Source organism: Peromyscus leucopus, chromosome 6 (assembly GCF_004664715.2).
Source record: "Peromyscus leucopus breed LL Stock chromosome 6, UCI_PerLeu_2.1, whole genome shotgun sequence".
Taxonomy (NCBI): domain Eukaryota; kingdom Metazoa; phylum Chordata; class Mammalia; order Rodentia; family Cricetidae; genus Peromyscus; species Peromyscus leucopus.
In genome coordinates, this window is record NC_051068.1 from 64,319,278 (window position 1) to 64,345,824 (window position 26,547).

Genomic DNA, 26,547 nt, shown 5'->3' on the forward strand with positions numbered 1-26,547 from the left:
GTTGTCCTACCCAGCTGTACAGTGACTAGACTGACAAGATATCCACAGTGGTGAAATAGTGGCTTTTTTATCTTGTGGACAACCAATAACTGTCTAATTGGACATAAGGCCCACTCAGTAGGAGGGAAGTCATGCTCAGGCTTGTAAACTACCTGTGTCTGGAGAAGCCATAGACCCAAGAGGAGAACCTACTACTGCTAAGTTCCTAAACCAATATAATGTATATCTGTTTTCTAAATAACTTATCCTTATACCCACAGAGAAGTGTGGTTCTCATTTTTCATCAAAGAAGCTTCTTTGTACAACAGATGGAGCCCATTAAAGATACACAATTGGTGGAATTGCAGAAAATGTGTAACTACAGAATGCCTATCTCCAACGGATACTTTTGCAATGCAATTGCTAAACCTAAGCTTGGGGAAATTATGAAAGAGAGGGCTGAAAGATTCTATGAACCAGAAGCCCAGAAAGTCCTCTGGAAATGACAGAGAAAATGCACCCAGGAACTCTCAATAATATGATTGCCTGAATAAGAACACCACCATGATGACGACCAGCTGACAGGCCAGTGGGGACAAGGGGAATTCCACTTGGTCTCCCCCAGAGATAAAGGTGGTCAGGGGCTGTTGAGAGAAGGAGCATCAGTTGCCCTCAGGTCTAATCCCAAGTGGTCAGTCCTGGACACATGCACATATAAGCAAAGCTAAACTGATTCAGGAGAGAGAGAGAGAGAGAGAGAGAGAGAGAGAGAGAGAGAGAGAGAGAGAGAGAGAGAGAGAACATATAATAATGATATATTTTTTAAGAGATCATGAATTTGGGAGAGGAAGGAAGAGTTGGAAGGAAGATGAAGGGGCAGGAGTAATAAACGTGGTGCTCATAAAAACTGATTTTATAAAATAATTCAGTTGAATCTACTACTGCCAATCTGTTAGACCAGCAAAATTCCTTAACTAAATCCTAAATCTTATCCTTACACCCACAGATTATTGTAGCAATCGTCCTTCATCAAATCAGCTTCTTTCTGTAGCAAATGGACACCATTGCTGAAAACCACAACTAGACACAGTGCAAAGATCAATGGAATGCTGGAAACCCAGTCCCAGTACACTTGTGTGTGTGTGTGTGTGTGTGTGTGTGTGTGTGTGTGTGTGTGTGTGCATCTGCAGTAGAGCTTCTGCATGTATGTCTTTGGGGACATCATGGGAGAAGGGTGGAAAGATTGTAAGAGCCAGAATACCAGGAAGTTTGCTATGTGACTGTCTCTCTTAGAAACGACTACATAAACAAGACCTGGATAATGACACTATCAATGCACCTGCTAACAAAGAAGGAGACAATCTCCAGGGATCCCACCCCCAGACTAAGAACTACAGGCAACTAATGACTACTGAGAGGGGGAGAATTGACTTTTCCAGGGATGAGGCCCCTGATTGGTTATCCAAAACAAAATGGTAGGCCTAAAGCCATATACACACAAATGCAAAAATTGAAGAAAATAACCTGATGTATATTATTGTGTGTGTGTGTGTGTGTGTGTGTGTGTGTGTGTGTGTGTAAACATAATTTAAAAAGAAGCAGTCAATTTGAGAGTAAGGGAGCACATAGGAGAGTTTGGTGGGAGGAAAGGAAAGGGAGGATGTTGTGTAATTGTATTTTAATCATGTAAAGATAATTTTAAAGAAAAAAGATTTCAAGCTAGCATTCACATATGGAAAAGACATGTGGCATTTGCCTTTCTAAGTCTGGGTTATCTCATTCAGTATAGTGTTTTCCAGCTCCATCCATTTACCTGTGAATTTCACTATTTTGTTTTTTTTTTTTTCAATTGTGTAAATTTACCACATCTTTATTATCTACTTATCAACTGATAGATGTCTAGGGTTTTTCCATTTCTTGGAGACTGTGAATAGAGCAATAATGAACACGGATGAACAAGTTACCTCTGCAGTACAATACACAGTTATTTTGTCTATATGCTCAAGAGTTATATAGCTGGATCATGCCTTCATTTTTAACTAAAGGTAATGAATGTAAGCATGTATAATAATCTACTATAAAATAATCTATCATTCTATGATAAGCCTGAAGCTTCCTTGGATTAAAAACAAATGCCTTCTGTAGATTCCTAACTCTTTAACTACATATTTGTATTTAATGTATTGCTGTTTACATTTTAGAGCCTTTTTATTTTGGAGGTTTGGATGGGAAAGAAGAAAGTTCAAGACTTGACTCTTTGGCATTGAACAACTTGGAGACATATTTGGTCATTATAGCTGTCATCTTTGGGATCAGAGATTCTCCTAAACACTGTGCCAGGCACCAGAAATCCATCCCATAGCAGGATATCAGAGGGCCATTATAGGGCCAGTTTATACTTAGACAATATAGTGCTGGTACAGCTATCTGGCATGGGCCAAGATGACTAATAAGGTAGATAGGTATGAGTCAGCACAAAATGATTGGCATTGAATGTCTGGGGAACCCAAGAATAAACAACAACATAGTCTGTTAGACAGCTATTCCTGGCAAAAATGCCCCATTTGTGAGATTCTGTAGAGGCCTTCAAGCCTACCAGCCTAACAGTGCGTGTTTGTCTTTGGGCCTGTGTACCAGTGGTCCCTGAGTGTGTTTGTATCTATCTGTGTGTGGCCCACATGTGCCATTCTAAAGCTTGGGTGCCAGTAAATAAAGTGTGCCATGTTTATTTATCTGCCATGCCTTGAAATTTTTTCAGCCTCCCAAGCTCCTGAGACCCTCCCCCATTCTTGGTATCAGAGCTTAGACCCTATGAGCTGAAATGAGAAGCTGTGCATTGCTGTGAGAGGAATGAGATGATGCACACTGGAAGCAGCTCCAATGTTACTAATAGAACAAAACAAGCCTCTGAAGAATGCTAGTGAGATCAATGGGAGTGGATGATTAGCATTGCTAAGCCCTGCCTTTTCCTCTAGGCCATGTAAAGCCAGGATACCTGCCTGATTAAGGATCCAACCCAGGTGCAACACTAAATAGTGTTCCTAATTGACCACAAGGCCTCCACTGTGGTATTTTGTCTCCTTTAGCTGATCCAGAGAACCATTCTAATGGCAAAGTTGCTAAGCAAGACCAAAGTGCAGATGAACATTCACAATCCCCCCCCCCTTTAACATTGAGCACTCAGGAAAGCACTTGAACTTCCTGCCCCATGAATCATTTATTGTTCCTAGACCTGGAGTTTTCCTAAGCTGTGTTCCACACCAACTCACTCATCCCTGTTCTTCTCAACAAACTTTCAACCCTTAAATTCTTCCTCCTTGGAGCTTCTCTCAATCCTCATATCTACATCCCTTTAACTCACTCAGGCTCTGCTTGTGGCAGGGCTTGGCTTCCCTCGGTGGCCAGCCTCCCCTATCCAACCTACATTTCTCCAAGCATTGCTTCTTTCCTCTTCTTCTCCTCAGAGGGGTAATATTTCATTGCCAGAAGCAAAAATATATTTAGTGTTTGATAATATGTGAAATATTTTAAATTATATTCATTTCATCTTCACTGTGATCCAGACCAAAAGTACAGCTTGTTAGCCACATTTTATAAATCAGAAATTGAGTATTAGGAAAATCACCAACACCAAGACCTCTCAACGTTTGAGGGTGGTGCTGAGTTCAAACCTGTACTTTAGGACACCATACCCACTGCTTCTGGTTCACAGTTCTGTCTTCCTGTGAGCCCCTCTGTCCCACACATTTGGTTTGGTCTTTACATTTTTATGATTTCTTGATTTCTTACTCATCATCCCCAATGCTATATTGCTAAATTATCTTTAGTTCCAATGCAGCTTGTATATTTAATCTGTTATATAATTTAACAATGTGTCTATTTATTATGCATTTTCCTATGCTATACATTCAATTCCTTGATAACCAGAATCTGTGTTTTGTTCACTGGTCTATCCCAGGCTATCATTATCTATCCTATTATAGGAATAATGAGTGGCACAAAATAAAATTCAATATTTATATGCATGGATAAATGACACATTCCATTTCCAAATTCTTCTCTCCCACTGCCCCGATTTCTAACTAGAATCTTCCTTTGCTGGTTTATTTTCGTAGAATTTAATTCCTCAAGTTTTACCTGGTGGCTGATTTGTTTTCTGAATGGAAGCTAATTTGAATAACAGAAACTATAAATATATTATTCCTTTGAGAATATAACAGTAGTTTTCCTTTCATGGGAAGCAGACCAAATTTGAGAGCATAATAATCATAAGCTTGGACTCTAGCAGTGACAGCTCTTAGATGTGTGTTCAGAGATATCAATCAACTTCTCCATCTGTTCAGTGGAGTAATTACTAGCACAGTTTCAAGTTACTGGAAATATGAGGAAGGATTCCAATTTCATGTGATGTTTAGTGCACACTGGCCTAGGCTAAACACAGGGCCCAAGAAGCATTGCCAGAGCCAAGAAGAACAACTTCATCAGGCTTAGCATAGCTGTTAAGAACAAAGGCCCATCGTCGTGTAGCACAGGCAATTCCACCGTTGGCTTTTACTAAGATTATAATCAACCAAGCTTTCTTCATTCATGCAACTGTATACAGAGTGACTCATAAATAAGTGCAGTTAGCCTCAACCTTAAATTGGGTTTTCATATTGAACTTAATCTTTCTTTTTCTTTCACATCATTTCTATGATTCTAATCCACATTGGGTCAGCAGTTTACACCTCAGTCCTCTCTCATAACTTGAAGACACCTAGAATCTAGATCACTTCCCCTTACAGTGTATCCTCAACTTTCTGATAAAAAGATTGTTGGGGCAGGACTGGAAACTGAGTCCTGAAACCATCAGGACATCTCCATACAGTATTAGGCATCAGGAAAGATGTTTCTCCAATAAGGAGCCATATCTCCCTCCCTGGTCCGCCTGTCTTTAAATCATGCTGACAGTATGACTGTTGTTACACCTTCCTGGAGCAGTTTCCTCCTTCCTCGCTCACCAAACTCAGCTTCCATCTATGATGTGCAGTTGCTTCCTGAACACTTGGTCTACTACATTCTCCTCCCATTGGACACCCCATGCCTCCCATTCTAAAGCTCGGATCATATATGTTATCTACATTGCTCACCATTGCACCTCCAAGATCAATCACTTTCTGGCAGTTAGCCAAGTGCCAGTAAATATTTGTTACATGAGTGGATGTGTTGATGCAAGGTCTTAGTGAGCATAACTCTGGAGAACAGGGGAAAGACATTAAGATTCCTATGACAGAGCATGAGGAACATGACAGGTAGATTAGGCAAAGCCTGTTTCTTCCTGAGTCTATACATCTAGTTTCACTTCCCAGATTAGGAAACCTCATATTTAGAGAAATAAACTTATGATGGTCCCTGACTATGGGAAACACAAAAATCACCAATCACCCACCATGTTCCTGGTTCATCTCAGTCACCACATTGTGGATCCTCTGTACCATGGAGTCATGCCACAACACAGGACTAGCCTGTGGCCATGTACCAAGTCTGATCACCATCCAACTATTCCACCACTTAGCAACAAGGTTTCCGCATGCACATTGTCTTTTGGTTACTACATCATCTGAATATAAACAGCTAAGCTGTTCTCTATGCATGGCAGGCATGTTTATGTATCCAAGGATACTTAGTTGATAGAACAAATTGTAGAATGTGAAATTTCTCCCTCTGAATGTCTGTGCAATGTCTGGGTAAAGGGCAGATATTTCACAGCTAGGCTCTTATCTACCAGTAAGAGCATCTCTAACAAACCACACTCCACATCACCCATCTATGCATATAGCCTGGTTCTGAGCATTTGGGAAGTAGTGGCTGAGGAAAGCAAAATCTAACTCCACATATGGGTAATTACATAAACTTCTCATAAAACCAAACTGTCCTTACAGTACTTTTTGTTATACTTGTAGATTAGAGGAGTTTTCAGCCCTCATCAGAGATACTTCCTTTTGTAGTCAATGGTGATCAATAAGAGATATGTAACTGGTTAAAGTGCAGTGACTAAGACACTGTGGAGTGCTCAGCCCAGACATTTGTATCAGACCTTCCACCCACAGGTCTTACAGATCATCACAGAGGAGAGGGTGGAAAGATTATAGAGGGCAGAGGTGGTGGATACTGCTGTGGGACAGCCTTGGAAGGGCAGAGGTAGTGGGAGACTGCTGTGGAATAATCCCTTTGTACACTGTGAAGATTTGTAGCTGTGATTTGTTTAATAAAGAAGCTGACTGGCCAATAGCTGAACGCAATAAAGTTAGGCAGGAGAGCCAAACTGAGAATGATGGGAAGAAGAAGGGCAGAGTCAGGGTAGTTGCAAACAGAAGCAGGGCAAAGCAAGATGGGCATGCCGTACTGAGAAAAGGTACATGGCAGAGCATAGATAAGAAATATGGGTTAATTTAAATGTAAGAGTTAGCTAGCAACAAGCCTTGAGCTATTGGCCGAGCATTTATAATTAATATAAGCCTCAGTGTGTTTGTTCAGAGCTGCTGGCAGGACAGAAACTTCTGCCTACAGGGGGCTGCTGTGAGACAGTAGGTAAATGCCAGAGGTGGTGGGGACTGCTGTGAGACAGTGTGTAAAGGACAGAGGTAGTGGGGACTGCTGTGGACAGTGTGTAAAGGACAGAGGTGGTGGGGACTGCTGTGAGACAGTGTGTAAATGCCAGAGGTGGTGGGGACTGCTGTGAGACAGTGTGTAAGGACAGAGGTGGTGGGGACTGCTGTGGACAGTGTGTAAGGACAGAGGTGGTGGGGACTGCTGTGGACAGTGTGTAAGGACAGAGGTGGTGGGGACTGCTGTGGACAGTGTGTAAGGACAGAGGTGGTGGGGACTGCTGTGGACAGTGTGTAAGGACAGAGGTAGTGGGGACTGCTGTGAGACAGTGTGTAAATGCCAGAGGTAGTGGGGGACTGCTGTGAGACAGTGTGTAAAGGACAGAGGTAGTGGGGACTGCTGTGGACAGTGTGTAAAGGACAGAGGTAGTGAGGGACTGCTGTGGACAGTGTGTAAAGGACAGAGGTAGTGGGGACTGCTGTGGGACAGTGTGTAAAGGACAGAGGTGGTGGGGACTGCTGTGGACAGTGTGTAAAGGACAGAGGTAGTGGGGACTGCTGTGGGACAGTGTGTAAAGGACAGAGGTGGTGGGGACTGCTGTGGACAGTGTGTAAAGGACAGAGGTAGTGAGGGACTGCTGTGAGACAGTGTTTAAAGGACAGAGGTAGTGGGGACTGCTGTGAGACAGTGTGTAAAGGACAGAGGTAGTGGGGGTCTGCTGTGGACAGTGTGTAAAGGACAGAGGTAGTGGGGACTGCTGTGGGACAGTGTGTAAAGGACAGAGGTGGTGGGGACTGCTGTGGACAGTGTGTAAAGGACAGAGGTAGTGGGGACTGCTGTGGGACAGTGTGTAAAGGACAGAGGTGGTGGGGACTGCTGTGGACAGTGTGTAAAGGACAGAGGTAGTGAGGGACTGCTGTGAGACAGTGTGTAAAGGACAGAGGTAGTGGGGGATGCTGTGGACAGTGTGTAAAGGACAGAGGTAGTGAGGGACTGCTGTGGACAGTGTGTAAAGGACAGAGGTAGTGAGGGACTGCTGTGGACAGTGTGTAAAGGACAGAGGTAGTGGGGACTGCTATGGACAGTGTGTAAAGGACAGAGGTAGTGGGGACTGCTATGGACAGTGTGTAAAGGACAGAGGTAGTGAGGACTGCTGTGGACAGTGTGTAAAGGACAGAGGTAGTGGGGGACACTGTGTGGACAAGTGTGTAAAGGACAGAGGTAGTGAGGGACTGCTGTGGACAGTGTGTAAGGACAGAGGTAGTGAGGGACTGCTGTGAGACAGTGTGTAAAGGACAGAGGTAGTGGGGACTGCTGTGGACAGTGTGTAAAGGACAGAGGTAGTGAGGGACTGCTGTGAGACAGTGTGTAAAGGACAGAGGTAGTGGGGGTCTGCTGTGAGACAGTGTTTAAAGGACAGAGGTAGTGAGGGACTGCTGTGAGACAGTGTGTAAAGGACAGAGGTAGTGAGGGACTGCTGTGAGAAGGTGTGTAAAGGACAGAGGTAGTGGGGACTGCTGTGGGACAGTGAGTAAAGGACAGAGGTAGTGGGGACTGCTGTGGACAGTGTGTAAGGACAGAGGTAGTGGGGACTGCTGTGGACAGTGTGTAAAGACAGAGGTAGTGGGGACTGCTGTGGACAGTGTGTAAATGCCAGAGGTAGTGGGGACTGCTGTGGACAGTGTGTAAAGGACAGAGGTAGTGAGGGACTGCTGTGAGACAGTGTGTAAAGGACAGAGGTAGTGAGGGACTGCTGTGGACAGTGTGTAAAGGACAGAGGTAGTGGGGACTGCTGTGGACAGTGTGTAAAGGACAGAGGTGGTGGGGACTGCTGTGGACAGTGTGTAAAGGACAGGGTAGTGGGGACTGCTGTGGACAGTGTGTAAAGACAGAGGTAGTGGGGACTGCTGTGGACAGTGAGTAAAGGACAGAGGTAGTGGGGACTGCTGTGGACAGTGTGTAAAGGACAGAGGTAGTGAGGGACTGCTGTGGACAGTGTGTAAAGGACAGAGGTAGTGAGGGACTGCTGTGGACAGTGTGTAAAGGACAGAGGTAGTGAGGGACTGCTGTGGGACAGTGTGTAAAGGACAGGGTAGTGGGGACTGCTGTGGGACAGTGTGTAAAGGACAGAGGTAGTGGGGACTGCTGTGGACAGTGTGAAAAGGACAGGTAGTGGGGGACTTCTGTGGACAGTGTGTAAAGGACAGAGGTAGTGGGGACTGCTGTAGGACAGTGTGTAAATGCCAGAGGTAGTGGGGGACTGCTGTGGACAGTGTGTAAGGACAGAGGTAGTGGGGACTGCTGTGGGACAGTATGTAAAGGACAGAGGTAGTGGGGACTGCTGTGGACAGTGTGTAAAAGACAGAGGTAGTGGGGGACTGCTGTGGGACAGTATTTTCTGGACATGACAGGAGACAAGGAGAATTACCACTGCGATCAGAGATTTCTCCTTTCTACCGTTGTCTAACATCTTCCCACATCGAATCCCAGAAAGTCTGGGATCTCATCTGGCTTGAACTTGTGTGGGCCCTATGCATGCTGCTAGAGTCTTGTTGAGTTCATATGTGTGTCAGTCCTGTGTGTCTGGAAGACACGGTTTCTTTGGCATCACCCATCCCCTCTGGCTCTTACAAACTTTCTGCTTCCTCTTCTGCATAGCTCCCTGAGTCCTCACGGGAGGGATTTTATGAAAACTCCTCATTTAGGACTGAGTGCTCCAAAATTTCTCACCCTCTGTACATGGTCCAGTTGTGGGTGTCTGTGTTAGCTCACATCTTTTGCAAAAAGAAGCTTCTCCAATGATGGCTGAGCAAGGCACTGATCTGGAATGCCATTAGGAGGATTTGATTGCTCTTCTCCTTTAGCAGACCATGTTATCTGGTTTCCCCCTAGGTCCATGACCTATCTAGTCTCAGGGACTTGGCTGACGAAGCAATGTCGTACATAGATTCAATTTCATGGGGTAGGATTTACATCCAATCAGACAGTGGCTGGTTACGCCTCCAACTTTTTTTGTGCCACTATTGTGCCAGCATATCATGTAGGCAGGTCACTGCTGTAAATCTCATCGTTTGGAGCTGGGCTGGTGTTAACATTTCTCTTCTGGTAGAGTGTAGTACCATGAATACTAGTTAGTAGGGATGAAGGCTTAGTTAGTTACCACCATGACTTCTCTGTGTTCAGTGAGATATGTAGGTATTGTCTTCAGCAACAGGGCTTACCACTGAGTTGTGGAGAGACATCAATAGGCTTGGCAATCGCTTGAGATGGAAAGTTTCCATACGGTCTCTTTGACCAATGACTCAACTAGATGTTACCCATTCCTGGCACCAAATGTTTCATTTGGTGGTGAAAGATGTCTGCATAGGGCATTGTCTCTCCTATTACTTGGTGACTCCATTTAGATTTCTTTCAAATGTGTATATATTTTAAGAAGCTTCTACAGTAGACGATTGTAATATGACCCTTCAAATGACCCTTAGTGTAAGTTGCTTCTCCACGTACTCCCTCTCATAACCCTTTCTTCCATCCTCTCCCTATTTAATCCTCCTGCTCCAGTCTCGCCCTTCTCCATTCATAGCTATATATCCTATTTCTCATTCACAAGAGATCCCCCCTGTGCTGGATAGTTTTATGTCAACTTGACCAGCTAGAGTTATTGGAGGTAGGGAAGCCTAAATTGAGAAAAACCCCTTAATAGGATTGATTGGGCCGTAATCAAGTCTGTAGGGCATTTACTCAATAAGTGATTTGTGTGGGAGATCCCAGGCCATTGTGGGTGGGGCCACCCCTGAACTGGTGGTCCTGGGTTCTATAAGAAAGCAGGCTGAGCAAGCCATGTGGACCAAGCTGGTAAGCAGTTCACTTCCTTTGCATCAGCTCCTGCCTCCAGGTTCCTACTCTGACTTTCTACAAGTACCTGGGATATGTATGTATAATGCAAATAAACACTTTCCTCTTCAACTTGCTTTTGGTCATGGTATTTCATCACAGAAATAGTAACCATAATTAAGACACTCCCTTCCCTTACCCCTAACTCAATGCCTAACTTCTGTGGTTATATGTATTATAGCACTCTTATCAAAGGCTTAAAGATCCAGATATAAGAGAAAACATACAATATGTGTCCTTTATTGGTCTGGGTTATCTCACTCAGAATGATTCTTTTTCTAGCTCTATCCATTTACCTGAAAATTTCATTATTTAACTTTTCTTAACTGTAGTCGAAAGTTTTCTTCAGTCCCACCCAGCCCTGTAGTCTCGCAGCCCTGCAATCCCGCAGCCACTTATAAAATAATTATTCAGAGGCTTAATATTATTTACAAACTGTTTGGCCTATGGTAGGCCTCTTGCTAGCTAGCCCTTATATCTTAAATTAACCCATTTCTATTAATCTATGTTTTGCTACATGTTCCATAGCTTTACTGGTCTGCTGGCATGTTGTTCCTTGGGCGGCAGGCTGGTGTCTATCTCTAGACTACGCCTTTCTCTTTTCTTGGATTTCCCACCATGGATTTCCCATGGGCCAAAGCAGCTTATTTATTAACCAATGGGAACAACATTTATTCACAGCTTATGCAAAGACATCCCCCAGCACTTCCCCTTTTCTATCTAATCAAAAAGGGAGGTTTTAGCTTTAATATAGTAAAATTATATATAGCAAAGAGTTATGAAGAAAGAATTAAAGTCACAATATCTAGTCTATCTGTATTTGACAAAATTAAAGAAAATATTTTACCATCTATCCTATATTTATGAGTCTAAAGTTTCATATCTAATTTATCTTTTAGCATAACCAAGGAAAATTATAACCATCAGGTCTTCAACTACATCAAAGACCTCAGAAGGATATGATATCACCTAAGTAGACAGGAAGTACTTTGTAAGCAACTTCCAAAAATCTAGAATGACAGAGACAGCTGGCTGCCTGGACAGTTACCCAAAGTTCTTCTGTAACATTGGGGCATCATCAGCCTATCAGTTTAGCGTTTCTCAGTTGTTTCTCCCTGTGTCCTGCAGAATACCTAGAAGTCTTCTCTGCAAAGCAGGAATGTGAAGGACCATTTCACCTTGTTTTGGCAAAATTTAGTGGTCATTTTCCCATGGTTCTGCATGTACAGTCAATATAACATTTTATCAAGCAGTCCTGGCAAGAACAGTTTCTTGCCCAAATGGCTAACTTTTGCCGTAAGGAAAGCAAACCCCATATAGAGAGTCTTCGATGCCCATCACCTTCTTTGAAGTAAATCGGTGTTTCCAGGAGCAGACATGTCTCACTGTCCAGAAAGTTTAAGTTTTTAAAACATTTTTAATGCCATATTCTGTAAGTCTTTGAAGTATTTGAAGATTACCTACCTAATTGAAATATATCTATGTATACTTAGAAAATTTACCTAACATGACCGTAAGTGTGGTTATCATAGATGACTAATTATTAATCTGTATTTTTTAATTATACATTACAATTTTAAAATCTCTTTTTAAGTTTTCTCAGGTTTTAGGTGGAAACTCTTGCTCTATGTTGAGCAGCAAAATGTAGCCAGAAGGTTTCTTCGGTACTGCCCAGCCCATGGTCCCTCAGCCGCTTATAAAATAATCACTCAGAGGCTTAATATTAATTATCAACTGCATGGCCTATGGCAGGCCTCTAGCTAGCTCTTACAGTTTAATTCAACCCATAGCTATTAATCTATATATCGCTACATGTTTTGTAGCTTTACTTGCATCCCATTACATGTGGCTCCTAGGATGGCTGTCTGGCCCCTCCCCCACTCTACCTTTTGTAGCTGGAACATTTCACTAGTCCCACTTGTCTCCACAGTTCCACAGTCACTTATAAATATAATATAATCATTCAGAGGCTTAATATTATTTACAAACTGTATGGTCTATGCCAGGCCTCTTGCTAGCTAGCTCTTATGTCTTAAATTAACCCATTTCTATTTATCTATGTTTTGCCATGTGTTCCTTGGTTTTACCAGTCTGCTAGCATATTGCTCCTTGGGTGGCAAGCTGGCATCTCTCTCTAGACTCTGCCTTTCTCTTTCCTCTTTCCTTGGATTTCCCATCTGCCTCTAAGCTGCTTTGGCCAAAGCAGCTTACTTATTAACCAATGGGAACAGCATATATTCACAGCATACGGAAAGACACTCCCCAGCATTTTATAGCTGAGTAATATTCCACTTTTTCACTATCAGTTCACCAATTGATGGACATCTAGGTTGTTTCCAGTTTCTAGTTGTTATGAATGAAGCAACAATGAACATGGATGAGCAAGTATGTCTACAGTGGAAGGTAGAGTCCTTTTTGTCCATGCCCAAGAGTGGTATACATAGATTTTGAGGTAGATCAATTCTCAAATCAGAGCACTGATTTCCATACTAGTTTTATGTTTGTACTCTCATCAGCAATGGCTAAGGGGCCCCCTTTCTCACATCCTCTCCAGCATGAGCTGTCAATTGTTTTATGGAGCTTGGCCATTCTCACTAGTATAAGATGAAGTCTCAAAGTAGTTTTGATTTATATTTCCCTGATAACTAAGGATGTTTAACATTTTAGTGTTTCTCAGCCATTGTGTTTCATCTTTTGAGAATATTATGTTTAGTTCTGCATCCCAGTTTTTAATAGGGTTATTTATTTTCTTGATGAACACCTTTGCTGTTGTTTTCATTCCTTATATATTTTCTGTATGAATCCTCTGTTGGATGAGTAATTGTTAAAAATTTTTTCCCATTGTGTAGTCTGCACTTTGTCTGAATGATGGTGTACTTTATCATGCAGAAGCATCTCAGTTTCACCAAGTCCCATTTACTAACTGTTGATTCTTAGTGCCTGTGCTATTGGTGTCTGTTGCCAATGAGTTCAGGACTATTAATCACTTACTCTTCTGTAAGATTCAGAATATCCAGTCTTATGTTAAGGTCCTTGTTCTAGTTGGAGTTGAGTTTTGTGCAGGGCAATAAATATGGAAGTATTTACATTTTTCTATATGAAATCATCCAGTTTGACCAGCAACATTTGTTCAAGATGCTGTCTTTATTCCAGTGTATATTTCTGACTTCTTCATAGAAAATCAGGTATTCATAGGTCTTTGGACTTATATCTGGGTCTTTAACTAGATTTCATGGATCAATGTGTCTGTTTTTATGCTAACATCATGGTATTCTTGCTTACTATAGCTCTGTAGTACAACTTGAGATCAGAGATGATGATACCTCCAGCAGTACTTTGAATATTATGAATTGCTTTAGCTATCCTGTTTGGAGTTTTTTTGTTTGCTTGTTTGTTTTGTTTTGTTTATTTGTGTATGTTCCTACATGAAGCTGAAAATTGGCATTTCAAGATCTGTAAAGTATTGTGTTGAGATTTTGATAGGGATTGTTTTGAATCCATAGATTGCTTTTGGTAGGATGGCTGTTTTTATAATATTAATCCTACCAATCCATTAAGTATGGGCTTGTTTCCATCTTCTGATATCTTTTTCAGTTTCTTTATTCAATCTCTTAAAGTTGTCAATATAAAAGCCTTTCACTTGCTTGTCTAGAGTTACCCAAGTGTTCTGTTGTTATTGTTTTTTTTTTTAAAGCTATTATGAAAAGTATCATTTCTTTGATTTCTTTGTCAGTTCTTTTGTCAGTTATATATTACAAAGGCTAACTGGGTTTTGTATTCTGACTTTGTTCTCTACTATTTTGCTGAAAGTGTTTATCAGTAGCTTGTAGAAGTTTCCTGCTAATTTTTTAGGGTCTTTTATGTATAAAATCATATTGTCTGTAGAGAAAGATACGTTGAATTCTTCTTTTCCTATTTGTATCTCCTTGATCCTCTTTCAGTGTCTTATTGCTCTAGCTAAGATTTCAAGTAGTATATTGAAAAAATATGGAGAGTGGATATCCTTGTTTTGTTCCTGATTTTAGTAGAACTCCTCTGAGTTTCTCTCTAGTTAGGTTAATGTTAGCTGAGGGCTTGTTATAAATTGCCTTTATTATGCTGAGGTATTGTTATGCCCATGTCACGAGCCCACAGAGACCACCAAGAATCTGAGTTCATATGCAAGAGCAAAGAGCCTTTATTGCAAGCTAGAGCTTGGGCTCTCTGTCTGTTTTGACACAGCAGTTGGATCAGGGAGAGCCCTGAACTCAGTTATGGCAGTTTTTAAGCAGTCAAGGATTGATGGAGAAATTCCAGAATCAGGTGAGGGCTGAGCTCCTGACTGGGCAGGAGTGAGGTAACAGTTTTGTCAAACAGTGATTCGTACTGGTATTGCTGCAAGGAAATTGGCAACCTATATACAAGTTATGTACAATAAGCTTAATGTTCTGGAGCATCTAGTACTTGTTTGTCTCAATTCTGACTGGTCCCCCACAGGGCACAGTTTGTGGGTTTTCCTGGTTATTATAATGGTGAGGCCTAGTCCCAGTATTGTTAGTCTGCAGCCTGTCATGGCTGCAATAATGTTAAGTTAGGCCTCTTCAGCATGTCCCTTGTATCCCCTAGTTTCTTTAGAACCTGTAAAATGAAGGGATGTTAAAAAATTGTCAATGATGTTTTCTGCATTTAATGTGGTTTTTTGTAGTTTTTGTATTTAGGTATGCTTATGTGGTGGGCTACATTTATTGATGTTCATAAGTTGAACCATTCCTGCCTCTCTGAGATGAAGTCTACTCGATCATATTGGATAACCTTTTTGATTGTTCTTGTATTTGTGATACAGGGCTGTGGATAAGATAGGACGGATCATAATGGAGGCTCAAAAGGAGACTGAAAATTGCATACCTGATTCCCAGGCCAGTGTGGCCACTGGGGATCTCAGAAAGAGTATTTCTAGGTATTGTTGGCTGACCCAAAGGAATGGGGATGAGCTATAAGGGAGAGCTGAGAGGGTCAACAGGAGGGAGGAAAGCCAGTTCTGCATTAAGGTTCCACAGAGTCCCTCGGGAATGATTTTAGGGAGGTAGGAGGGGAACCTGTAAACAGCAGTCTGGATTTTTAAGAGAAGAGGCAAATGTGAAACTGATTGAAGTTGCTTGTTTTATCAAGAAAACTCCAGGAGTATGTTAAAGAGAAAAGTGATCGATATTGGAAAGATCTCTGGAAGAGGATGGCAATGTTGCTAAGATTAATGTTACCATGTTAACAAGTATAAAGACTGTAGGCCAAGCCTGCTCAAAAGGCTTTGGCAAGTCACTTAAAATATACATGCTTAGGTTTCCTCTCGAAAGTAACACAATAATAATTCCCATCTATTGTGAGAATTAGAATACAGATAGTAAAATAAGTAAGGTGATGCATAGACACGTGTGCTTATACACACATGCACACTATCCACCTATAGTGTGTGTGTGTGTGTGTGTGTGTGTGTGTGTGTGTGTGTGTGTGTGTACCTGCACAGGGTGTTTCACTGATTCAATGATGACCAAATGTTATTAGGCAACAGAAACACTGGAGGACTAGTTAGAACAGAGCCCATTGATGTCTCTGCTTTGGTAAGTTCATAAGATGTGTTTGAATTTATAACAAGGGCCTCATTGACACTTGTGGAATGCCAGACTCTAACCATGATATAGCTGGTGTCCTCTTGAGCTCTCAGCAACTGTGATTATGCACAAGCCCTGAATAAAATTTGCTTGGCTAGAGGTCAGGCAAGGATATAGGCAGTCAATATTATTCTCTCTGAGGATTTGTGATTGATTCACTATTGTTAGGAGAGAGGAATTTTCTTCAGTGCTCTAGCCAATCATAAGTTGCCTATATTCCTATAAGTAGCCCCTCATCCATGCTAATCATAGTGAACTCATTGGCTAACCAAGTTATATGTATGTGGGATCATCTTTGATCTGCTGCTGATGCCATATTTAAAGTGAATAAATGTTTGTTTGTGTTTTCAGGTAAAGTTCACATAACACTTTTTGCCCAGCATGGGAAGTGACAGAAATAAAGATCAGTTTGGGAGAAGCTCTTGGAGTGTCTCTCTCTGCTGAAGCTAAGCTGTCTAATAGTGGGGCATCTGTAGAAGCAATCTCAATATGGTCATCCTTCCCTGTGTGATATAGAAGGTCATGACATAGGAGTTGCTATGGGGAAAACACATGCAACTAAATGCCACCTCGTCTGAAGGGTGGCTGTCTTCAGCTGTGTGGCATAGAATGACAAGCCTCCTTCATGAATGTTGCCCCACCATATGAACATAAGTGTGTCTTTAAAACAGCAGATGGGCTACAGAACATATTACAGTCCCTGAAAGTAGCACGCATATGACAGGGTCTTATTGGGCAGGCTGTTAGTTATATCAGTTGCATGGCCCTTGCTCTGGGCATACAACTGAAGCTGAACTGCCCCAGAAAGAGCTTGCCTGGATAAAGGAGAAATAACAATTACAAAAAAGACAGATAGACACCAACCTCTGGTTAGCCTTAGAATTGGCAGGAAAAGTGAAAAAGAGGGAGGAGAAAAAGATAGTGTTGGCTTACTATTTCTTATGGTAGGATTGGGGAACATAAAGGAAAGAATACAAATTAGATTTATGCTAAATAACCATGTATTAATCAGGGTTCTCTAGGAGATGAGAATTGATAGAATGAATATAAACATTCACATTTATATATGATTTAGTACAGTGGCTTACAGGCTGTGGCCTGGCTAGTGCAACAGTGTCGTCGTGGTGTTGTGCCCCCCCCTTCCCCCGCCGCTGCCGCCCCGTGAAAAAGCCAGGAATCTATCTGTTCAGTCCACAAGGATGGATGTCGCAGCTGGTCTTCAGTCCACATTGGAATCCCAAAGAAGTAGGTTCTAGTGCCAGTAAAGAAATGCAACAGGATGGATGAACTTGCCAGGGAGAGTGAGGACAAGTAGTAGAAACTTCCTTATTCTATGTCATCTTGAGTGGGTGTCCACGAGAAGGTAGATACCAGATTTAGGATGGAACTTTCCACCTCAAATGACCCTGTCAAGAAAATCTCTCACAGGAGTTTCCAGTTGTTTGGGTTTTAGCTGATTCTAGATGCAGTCAACTTGACAAACAAGATTGGCCATCACAAGTCTCTTCTTGAAAATTCGAATCCATGTAGAAAATGTGATAGTGAAGAGGGAGAGCATAAGGTAGAAGTTACAGATTGTGCCTCTCATGTCTGACTTTTAATATATAGGAAGGTAAAATCTATCCATAATAGGGGTTATAGTAGGGAACTGTACAGGAAACTGATAATCAGAGAATATTATGCCCATGAACTGCTTAAACTAGAAAAGAAGCAAGAAATAGGAGACTCTCACAGCACAGCTCACGAGCTTGTGGGTCTTGGGAGGAGATGGGATCAGTCTGAGTGGTGAAGTGTGGAAATTGGATAAGACAAAGATATCATAATCTGAGACAACATGAGGGATACTTGGTTATTTCCAGCTGAGGTATCTATGGATATCAGGTACTAGGGGTCAATAGAGGAAGAACCGGTGTCTCTGAGAGAGTTGAGCATGAGTGAGGCAGTGTCTGAAGCCCAGTTCACTGGGCCAAGTAGGACTGTGTTCCCAGAAGGGTTAAGAAAGTGGCTGATTCAACAAGGACCAGGTATGGGGCTTCTGTGGCTTTGCTGAATCCCATAATAAGAAATGGTCTTTATGAGATAGGAAAGGTCCTGTTTGGGTTATCAAAAATCAAATATGACAAGATTTGTGTAAGGCCAGAGTTCTAACATAGCAGTGCATGTGAAAAAGACTGAGCTTGTCCCAAGAGTAAGGCCTTGTCACCACCACCATTGCCTGCACGCCCACCCCCACCCCCGAGAAGTATGTGTACATTTCTTGCCTTCAAGACAATATACTACAGTTGGAAATCATGTCCAGGCCAAGGATCTCTCAGTAAGCAGGTATAGCTGATTGAGAGGTAGTAGTAACCCAAAGATGCTCCCAGAAGTCACAAAGTGATTTAGATAAAACTCCCAACATCAGGAGTGGTCTACCTTCCTACAAATAATTAACCAAGGTGGCCTCTGAGGACCCCTCCCCAATACAGGCTATTAATTTTGTTGTTGGTTGCCCACTAGAACTAGACAATAAGACCTTATTAATAAAGACATTGAAGACTTTGGTTACAGGACACAGGGAAATGAAGCTGAGGTTGAGGCAGAAGCTTCTCTACCTGCTGGCTAGTTTTCATAGTGTCAGAAACTGCTGGGAAAGAATTTCCATCAACAATCCTACCCAGCTAGAGATTCTGCATGGTACTCTACCAACATTCCAGGCAAGATGCTTCTGCTTGTACAGTCATGACTTTTATGGGTATAACTGACTACATTCTCACTGGTCTTAAGGCTCAATCTCACATCTGATACTCAAGAGTCCAGTCAAAAGCTAATGACTAGGAAGGTCATAGGTCCTAGTGGGGAAACAATTATCACTGTTTTGCTAAATGTATGTGATGTGTCTGTCAAATTGTTCTAAGCATTTATGTTTACATTCATAGATATCACTGCTGTCATCCTTGGACAAGTAAACTTCTACATGCAGTGGGCACCAGTTACTACAGAGACTCACAACTGGTCAAAAAATACTGTGAAAATGAGACTGCTGAACACTCACCTATAAAAGTGATATCTAAATCATCCCCTCCAATCTCAGGGAATATTACAGAAAAGGGGCTGAAATGATGTAAGAACAGGAGGAAGAGGGAAGAGTGCTGTGAATGCTGTCCTCCAAGAATGACATGCCATTGCCTTTTTGAACTTTCAGGAGCCATGATTACCTGTATGAGATTCACTGAAGATTGGGCCCATTAATGTCTGTCATGAAGAAAGGAGTACTGATCCCTTCCTGAATAAATAAAGCTGGTTAATGGTTGCTGAGCAAGACATTTTCTTTGACTGTTCGGGCACTCATAAGTTGCCCCTACTTCTGTATATAACACCTCACTCATGCTCCTGTAAGTGACTCTAATTAAGGTTACTGATTCACCAAACTAGATTTAAATGGAATCATTTCTCTGACCTGCCATTGGTGCCATATCCTGGATGGGTAGATGTTTGTTTGTTTCCTTAGAAAAGTCCACATAACAATGTTGACATTTCTACTCCAGGTACCACCATGAAGCATTTGCTAAGTTGTTTAGTGATAGCAAACAGGAGTTATGTCCCTTTTATCAGTGTCTTGCTAGCAGGTAAACAATGGATGTTTGGCCATAGTACATAAAGGAGTGGGCCCCACACAAAGGCCCCAGTTTTCCTTTAAACCACACAGGGTTTTGATGTATAGCCTCTAGATATCCAAAGCTGACATTGCAAACCTAGGTCCCTGGGACAAGGGAATAACATGTTTAGAGCCAAGATTTGACTCTGTCTTCTCAGGTCTGGCCTTGCAGTTTGGAGGTTGTTTGGGATGTGTGAGGAGAGGGGGGCACTGCAACAGACATTCCAAAGGCCATGTCAGAACCTGTCCCCCCTGTCATTCTCCTCAGAGGAGTTTGTCATTCTCTGTATATAACCGTGACCTTCAGATACCACCTCACACTGGGGCAAAGTCTGTCCCCCAATATCCTCATCCTCCAGGCCCACATGGGGACATAACTCACCTCATCTGCAGGGAATAGGAGAAAAAGACTTCTATATCTTCTGCCCCTTGGATTCCATCCCCGCAGAGGGCACACAGTATCATGCATAATAGGATTTTAAAGCAATTGATTCATTCTGAATCTGCATCAGTCTTTGATTTCTATATAATAAAATAATAGATAAATAAGTGAAAACTGTGGGGACCTGCCCCACTGGGAACTTAGGTCATCTGTGAAGAGGTGGCCTGGAACCGAGGAAAGGTAAGTGCACACTGATGACAGGTTCCCCAGCCTCCCTCTTACCTGGAGATAATTAGGCACACTGGGGAGTCAAGTCAAGCAAGGACTCCTTTATTGATAGGCAGTGAGCCTCTTTTATAGCAGAAAACCTCAGAACCCTAGGAGGGGGTGAAGGAACCAACCAATCATTTTAAAGGTCACCCTATTTACAAGTTGTTTATATCCTGACATCATCTCCTGTTTTTAGTATCTTATCTTAGCATAAATAACTTGAGCTAACTTCCTTTCTCACTATTCGTCTTTAATCTCCATACAAACAACCCAAGCTAACTTCCTCTTAGCCATCCTTTGTATCTATTCTCTGTACAAACAGCTTAAACTAACTTCCTCTGGTACCATTTGTATCCATTCTCTGAGAAAACAGCTTAAAGCTTAATAAGCTCTGTTTATCTAAATTTCTCTCCACACCCTCTTTGCAGCCCATGTATGCCCCACAGAAAATAATTTAATGCAAAAGAAAACTTATCTCCAGAGAGCCTCCATGTGTCCTCCCTCCACATCCCTGCATCCAGAGGTATCATGGCTCTGACTATAGCCATAGTACTACAGCCAGGCAACTAGCAATGCAGAGCTGAACACACTTATGCCTAGCTTGGGAGTCATCCTCCCTGCTCCTTCATTCATCCAGGGACAAAGTCATGAAGGAGAGACAGAAAACCCATAAGTCAAGCTAATTCTGCTAGATTGAGGAATGCTCATGCAATGGACACAATAAACTTAAGACCAAAATAATACATTACAATGAAATCCATACCACATCATATTGGGATGGTTGGTATTTAAGGAAAGCACAGAAACTAACAAAAGTTGACAAGAATGTGGAGATATTAGGACCTGCACACTGGGGTGGGGCTGTGGATGCTGCTGCTGGGTGGAACTGTGGATGATATTGCTGGGGGTGGGACTGTGAATGATGCTGCTGGGGTGGGACTGTGGATAATGTCACCACTGTGGAAAGCAACGTAGAAGCATCTGTCTTAGCATATGATATAGGAACTCCATTTCTTGATATCTACTCAAAATAATTGAAATCATACATTCAAAGAAGTATTTTATACCCGTGTTGGTCGGACCATTACTGACTGTAGCCAGATGATGGAAGTGACTCAAGTGCTTAGCCATTCATTGCTGAACAAATTGAAATGGTATCTACAGTCCATGCAATATCATGCTGCCTCAATAGCTGTCACATACTACAGCAAAGATGAACCTGGAGAACACTATGCTAAGTGAATAACAAAAGTACAAATACCATTTGAGTCTACCTGTGACACACGTAGTGTCAAATTTTAAAAGGTAGATAATGGAATGGTAGTGTTTAGAGGCTAAAGGGAAGTGGGAAATGAGGTACTGAGTGTTTGTCCTGCAGGATGGATGAATAGTGGTGATGGTAATACAACAATGCAAGTATAATTAAGTCCATTGAACTGTACACTCTGATATGGCTGTGTTAATACACCTTGTTGTATGTATTTTCATCATGGTTTAAAAAGACACCATCTCAGCAGGCTGGCATCAAATAAAGAGCAGACATTACTCAGGACTCAAAGTGTAAACACATCCAGTTTTTATTATTATGCATCCTCCTCTTGCCCCAGGACAGAACATGGCTCAGGTTGACAACCACAACCTTGATCAACTATTACCTGACCTAAGATAGGCACAGAGATTTAAGGATATACTGACCCCACTTGGATGAAAGTTTACAATGTAGTTGGGCAGAAAAGGCAGTAACTGCAAAGAGAAATTAATTCAGGAGTGCTGCCAAAGTCTTGCTAAATGGATGGTGTTATGGGCAATGAATTCTAGGAAGTCAGAATAGGCTCCTATGGGTGGGAACAGACAACAGCAACAACAAAAGTCTTCAAGGAAGAGGTATTGAAAGACATGTACAATTTTGGATCCTGGGAAATAGGTGAGAAATTGTTCAAACCAAGGGAGACTCTGCTGAGGCAAGAGCACCTGGAGAATGTCAGGAGGAACACCCAAGGAGTGCCCTGGTGGCCAAGCTGGTCTAGTTAGAATTAAAGCTGAGTGCACGGGAGGAGTGAGACATAAGGCTGGAATGGTGTCTGAGACTTAGGTGTGGAACCTGAGATGACATACAAGAAGTTTGGATAACAGCTTGGAAGCAGAGAGCACCTCAGTGTCTGTGGAGAGATGTCAACCAGATGAGACAGGAAAATATTCTAAAGAACCCGAGGCAGGGGCATTTGAGCTACATTTTGTTTAAAAATAAGCACCCTTTGCTCCTGCATAAGCCCCACCTTTCACTCCACCATGGGTGCTTCCTTGGTCTCCACAGCCACCTAGATCCTGTGGCCCTGGGAAAACATCATCAGGTCTACAGTTGCTGTTACTCTCTTGCCCCTGATTGCAGCTGTATGGGCTTGGGCCTTCAGTATCCAGGCGGCATGGGTTAGATTCATGACAACCTAGTTCTTGGTGGTGGGGAACTGGATTAGGGCCTGAGCAGGGACTGGGACAGCGAAGGGGCTCCCCACAAGGCTCTGGGCTGGAGCAGCGTGCAGGATACGGCATTGGCTCTGGATATGGACAGGGCTGTGGGCACGGACGTGGTTCTGGATTCTCACAGCGAACCGGGCGCGGGCGTGGCACTGGACGTGGTGCTGGTTGAGGAGCTGAACATGGTTCTGGATACAAACACGGTTCTGAAAATCGCCGCAGAGGAGGACATGGGCGGGGTTCTGGACTTGGGCATGGCTCTGGACGTGGACGTGGACGTGGTGCAGGAACTGGGCACCGCTGCCATGTTGGTTCTGGAGACCGGTCACGACGCTGTGGCTCTGGACATGGACGTGGTGCAGGAACTGGGCACCGCTGCCATGATGGTTCTGGAGACCAGTCACGACGCTGTGGCCCGCAAGACCTTGGGAATGGCTGTGACTCTGCACGTGGCCTCAGATCCGGGCAGGAAACACCCCAAGAGGGCTGCCGGCCACAGCTCTGGGATCTTCCTCTCATGGGAGGAATCTGGACAGGACACCTCTGCGGGGGAACCTGCCTGGGGCAGCAGGGTGATGAAATCTCTACCCTGCACTTGGGTCCACATCTTTGAGAACAACCTGAAGGGCGGCCCCGAGGAGGACAGTGGCTACCATAGATGGGCTCTGAGCGGCGGGGTGGGGTGCAATAGTTGTAGGAGCCTGAAGAACATCGGGATGGCAGACAGCTGCTGTAATAGGGCTCAGAACGCCTTGGTGGAGAGCAGCTTCGATAAGCAGGCTGCAGCTGACGAGGAGGGAGGCATCGACTGGTGCTCTGAGACCGACGCTGCTGTGATGTGAAGCTGCCATAGGAGCCCTGGGCCTGGCACTGAGGTGCACAGGTGCTAAATGAAGCCCCGGACCGTCGCTGGGAGGAGCAGTTGCTGTAGGATACTCGAGACTGGAATTGGGAGGCACAGCCACCATAGGAAGCCTGTGACTGGCGCTGGGGGCCGCAGCTGGTGTAGGAGGGCCCGGACTGGAATTGGGGTACACAGCGACTGTTGGAAGCCTGGGACTGAGGCTGTGGACCACAGTTGCTGTAAGAACCTCGTGACTGTGATTGAGAGGTACAGCTACCGTAGGAGCCCTGATACTGGCACTGATTGGAGAAACTTCCCTGACCCTGACCTGACCCTGGCCCACTGAGGGACATTCTACATAGGTATGGACAGGCCGAGGAGCTGGAGCAGGCACGTAGGTCGGAACCGGATATTCCACATAACTAGTTTCTGTATAATACACTGGGGCACATTCTACGTAGTAGGTCTGAAGAGGTTGTGGTACTTGCACATAGGAAACCTGAGACTGGCATGGAGCCTGGCACTGAACGCAGGAAACCTGAGTCTGGCAGGGAGCTTGGCACTTTACCTCAGTGGCCTTAGACTGGCATTTCACCTGGGTGGCCTTTGATTGGCATGGAGCCTGACATTTAACCTTGGTGGTCTTAGTTGAGCATGGAGCCTGACTCTTCACTTCAGTTGTACTGGACTGGCACGGAGTCTGGGAAACTTGAACTGGACATGGGGCCGCATATTCCAGAACTTGCACCTCACATGGAGCTTGGACCAGCACCTGGTTGTTGGCATAGGGAAACTGTGAGGGACCAAAGGCGGAACCCTTGACACAGCACTGGGGTACCGGCACACAACACTGAATCTGCTGCTGGTCACACATGGTCCTGATGCAGGTGGGTGAGCAAGACCTGAGGGTAGAGAAACCAGGGTCAAGAGGCTGGAGAGTTGGGAGGGAGGAACTAGGATCTACAGCCAGGAGCCTGGCGTCTTCTCTGGCTTGTCTTCATATGGCCTCAACCTTCACCCAAGAGACCTTACTGATACGGACTTAGCTGAAGCCCGTGCTAGTCACCATTGTCTATGAGACCTGCCCTGGATTCTGGACAGCTGGATATAAAGGTAGGCTTACCAATGTCTGCCACCAGAGAGCGCTGATGACAAGCAGATTCTCCACACTTAAAAAGTCTGGTGGTGGAAATAGTCCTACAGGCAGAACAGGTAACAGCTTACTTACAAAGCAGAGCCCAAAATGAGGCTTCCACACCCATGAAAGCCTGGGTTTCCCCACACATGTATAAAAACAAAAACACAGGCATCATCTAGATTCATATTACATCAGAGTCCACTGAAAAGCAAAGGATTCAGGCAGATTCCAGACCTCTCAGGTCCAGAGTTTAATATTTGCTGCCTTGCATTCAATCTTTTTAGGTGAATTCATTTAAATGGACCCTCATAGAAATATGCAAATCCATTTATGCTACCCTCACAGAAATATGCAAATCCATTTATGCTTCATATACAAAACAAACTAGCCTTGGGATCAACATGAGCACTTGCCCAGGCAGGCTGCTGTTATTAGTCATCTGGCGGGTAACAGCCTGCTGTCTTCCAAAAGATTTTCTCCTCAGACCCTCTGAGATACAGGATAGAGTTAATTAAGCTGAGGTAAGGCAGAGACTGCCAGATCCTTTGTCACATTCAAGGCTTTGTGTAAGAACATTGAGGCGGACTTATGGATCTACATAGCAAGGTCATAACAGCAACACCTAAAATATTCAGGCATACATTCCCATGTTACCCTTAGCTAACAAGAAAAAAAAAAACATCAGCTCCCACCCATTTGTTCTCCCCAGAGCCACCTGTCTGTGTTCCAGCAGCCCAGTGAGCAGCACAGCATAAGACTAATTTGGCAATTGAATCATATAGCACAGCACCTCTCACAATCTCCTAAAATACCAAAAATGCTTCCATTGGAAAGCAGAGCTAGACATTTTCCTTTTGTAGCAAGTGTCTAAGTGCCTGGAGCCATTCCCCTGTGGTGGATGGGTCCTGCAGAGGATGTAAGGACTCAGCGGGAGAAGGAAGTGAGCCAGGCCGCCATTCCATTCAGATATGGCTGTGCCATCTAAGTTTGTGTTCCCTGGAGAGGGTGATCCATCCTCATTTGTCTTTACTCACACAAAATAAATAACTAAGGTATCTTCTCCACAAAAGAAAATGGTACCTGGGGAAGAAACCAGGGCTGTCAAAGATAAGTACACTTTACAGCCCATCTCTTCTCATAAGTTCCACATGTTTTATATTTCTTATGCAGTTTTTCTCCTCAGACTGATGTACCTCAGTCCCAGCTTCTCCTTTAGTCATGCCTCATTCTTTTGAGTCTGAGAACCCCCTGAATGTCACCCCCAGCATAATCCCAGGACCCAGCTTCCAGACTCACCCTCCTCAGCAGGCACAAAGTCATCCAGGCTAAGACATCTGGGCAGAGGACTGTGTTTATATAAAGAGTCGTGGGTCTGGCTCAGACCATGAGACAGCTGGTTGGCATCTGCCCAAGGTAACATTCCACCAGCCAATTCCCTCCCAGTGCGCTGTCCATCTAGTCACCTACAGAGCTGGGAGTGTCTTGTTTTAGTGCTGAAGCTTCCAGGCTATGAAGAAGCTAGTTATTGTTTTCTTCCTCTCCTTTACCCTGTCAATTTCTTCTCCATCCCAGCAGGACCCAGTGGTGAAGGTGGTGAGAAAACGTGGAGGTATCATCTCTCCTGGAAAATGATTCTATGCCCTACCTTCTCCTTCTCTCAGATTCTCACAAGATAGAGGTAACAACAGAAGCATTCCT

At 43.6% G+C, this 26,547-nt stretch overlaps 1 protein-coding gene across 1 annotated transcript; it reads right to left on the bottom strand.

Moving 5' to 3' along the window:
* Positions 1-21,945: 21,945 nt before the first annotated feature.
* Positions 21,946-26,218, bottom strand: LOC114683124 (keratinocyte proline rich protein). Its single transcript, XM_028857298.2, is given in 3 exon segments — positions 21,946-24,040; positions 24,043-24,613; positions 26,146-26,218. Coding segments are annotated over 2 exon segments (1,953 nt in total). The 5' UTR covers positions 24,586-24,613; positions 26,146-26,218; the 3' UTR covers positions 21,946-22,630.
* Positions 26,219-26,547: the final 329 nt, after the last annotated feature.